This window comes from Elephantulus edwardii, unplaced genomic scaffold, assembly GCF_000299155.1.
Source record: "Elephantulus edwardii isolate Elephantulus edwardi_28Jun2011 unplaced genomic scaffold, EleEdw1.0 scaffold00007, whole genome shotgun sequence".
In the NCBI taxonomy this organism is placed as follows: Eukaryota; Metazoa; Chordata; class Mammalia; order Macroscelidea; family Macroscelididae; genus Elephantulus; species Elephantulus edwardii.
In genome coordinates this window covers 8,953,559-8,955,824 of record NW_006399757.1, presented here as the reverse complement: position 1 = coordinate 8,955,824, position 2,266 = coordinate 8,953,559, and the positions used below count along the sequence as shown (strand labels likewise).

At 35.7% G+C, this 2,266-nt stretch overlaps 1 protein-coding gene across 1 annotated transcript in view; it reads left to right on the top strand.

Moving 5' to 3' along the window:
* Window positions 1–2,266, top strand: part of THSD7A (thrombospondin, type I, domain containing 7A) — a 620,355-nt gene that overhangs the window by 575,961 nt on the left and 42,128 nt on the right. The window contains exon 14 of the mRNA XM_006880244.1: window positions 1,767–1,945. Within this exon, the coding sequence (XP_006880306.1) occupies window positions 1,767–1,945 (179 nt within the window). The remainder of the gene's footprint in view (window positions 1–1,766; window positions 1,946–2,266) is intronic.

Sequence of the window (2,266 nt, the reverse complement as noted above, 5' to 3'; positions counted from 1 at the left end):
TGTTGTTGTGTACCATCGAGTTGGAACCGACCCATATTTGACTCTTTGGTTGGTTTTCAGAGGCATCTAGTCACACGGGAGGAGATTGCCCATCCTTCTCCCACGGAACAGCTGCTAGATCCTATGGTATAGCTAGTGGATTTGAACTACATGCCTTTGAGATTGCAGCGCAGCTTCTTGCCACCAGTGTTCTTTATTACCTTTTACCATTGATAATATTGAGAAATGATTCTATTTTTAAGACATGAGCTTCTACAGACACATCCATAATAACCAAAAAGTAAGAACAACCTAGGCATTCATTAAATGAATTGATAAAATGTGATTGTTATTTAAAGTTATGAATCTGTTGTGAAAGCTATATTATGGATTAACCTTGAAAGTATTATGGTAAGGAAATGAAGTTAATTACTGAATAACCCATTATATATGATTCTATTTATATAAAATGTCCAGAGATATTTGATATCACAAAATCCATAGAAATAAGAAGTAAATTATCGATTAATCAGAATCTAAGGAGCGGTGAGTTTGGAGAATGACTGTTATTAGGAATGTGGCTTTATTTAAGGTGATAAATGTATTGTAAATTAGAAATAATAATTACATAACTTTGAAATACACTTAAAACCACTGGGTCGTAAAGTCAAAAGGGTGAGTTTAAGGTACTTGAGTTATGTATCCATATTTAATTTACTTAGAATTCCCTGTTGTAAAATGCTTATTTTCAAAATTGAACCTGTCTGTATTGTTGATGTAAAATGCTACAGTGAAATATTTCCTTTTTATCAGGAATTCCTTCTCTCAAGAGTAGAGATACTTAGAGAATAATCATGTGTTTGATCCCTGACCAGAGGAACTTTGTTTTTACTACACATTTGCCTTGAGAATGATAATGATATAGATTGATATTCTCAAGTTGGTAGTACAGATTTATTAAAAGATAATGCTCTAATTACATAAGAGACATCTGCAGACTATCAATACAGTTGGCTGTATGGTGTGATGAAATGAGTACTGGACCAACCCTCAGAAAGCCTTTTCCCACCATTTCCTGTATGATCTTGGTTTTGTAAGCTCTCTCTCTGTATTCAGTTTCTTAAGCATGTAGTAAAATATCAATACCTACCCAACACATTTAGAAAATTTTCCAGAGAGCCAAATGGCTACTAGATGTGAAGGTATTTTGAAAATTACAGCACTGTGCAAATATAAGGCACTATTCTTTTAACATCCTACATTTTTCCTACTTCAGAGTTGACTTTCAAAGAAGTGGAAACATAAGATGCTAACGTAGATGGTTCCTTTCAGGTTTTGATTGAGAGAGACGGGCTTTGCTTCCTGAGGAGAAGTGTTGCACAGTCTCAGAAACCTGAACTTGTTTGACAATAGCAGATAGGATTTTATAGAAGACTGTTGTAATTTTCTAATGGATCATTCTGGCAGTATGAGAAGAATATGGCAACAGGCAGGTTTTGTCAATTAAATACGAGCTGTCAGAGAGTCAGAAATGTTGAAATATGGTGAGCATGAATCCTAAGTAGATCGTATGGCAGCTTCTCAGCTGTTATTTTAGCAGCGTGGCTGTATGTATGTGTCATTTTCTTGCAGAGTGTAATTTGAGTCCCTAACAACGGAGACATCTCTGCATTTGCGTGGTGCTGTCAAGCGAGACTTGGACTTTCTAAATGAGCCAGAGTGGCAGGTAGTATTGGGAGAGTGGCATGTGCCAGAGATGGTTCTCAATCTTCTTGTCCCCCATTCAGGTTATATTGAAGAGGCCTGCATCATCCCCTGCCCGTCAGACTGCAAACTCAGCGAGTGGTCCAACTGGTCACGATGCAGTAAGTCCTGTGGAAGTGGTGTGAAGGTTCGCTCTAAATGGCTACGTGAAAAACCCTATAATGGTGGAAGGCCGTGTCCCAAGCTGGACCATGTCAACCAGGTATTTCCTGTCATTTAAAATACTAAAATACAGCTTAGATTAACAGTGACCTATTTTTAATCCAAAAGTATGACATCTGCATAGCACATTTAGCTGCTTTATCTTTAAAATGTCTTCGTAAATTGTTACTATAATTAAATTATAAATCATTATTATTATTAAATTATAAATCAGATTCAATATTTAGATATTAATTATATATACACACACATATATAGTAACCTGTAGAAAAATAAATAGGTGGGTCATATAGGTCCTTATAGATAGATAGGTTCCTATAGAGATAGTCCTATAAAGATAGTCCAATAGATATACAGAGAT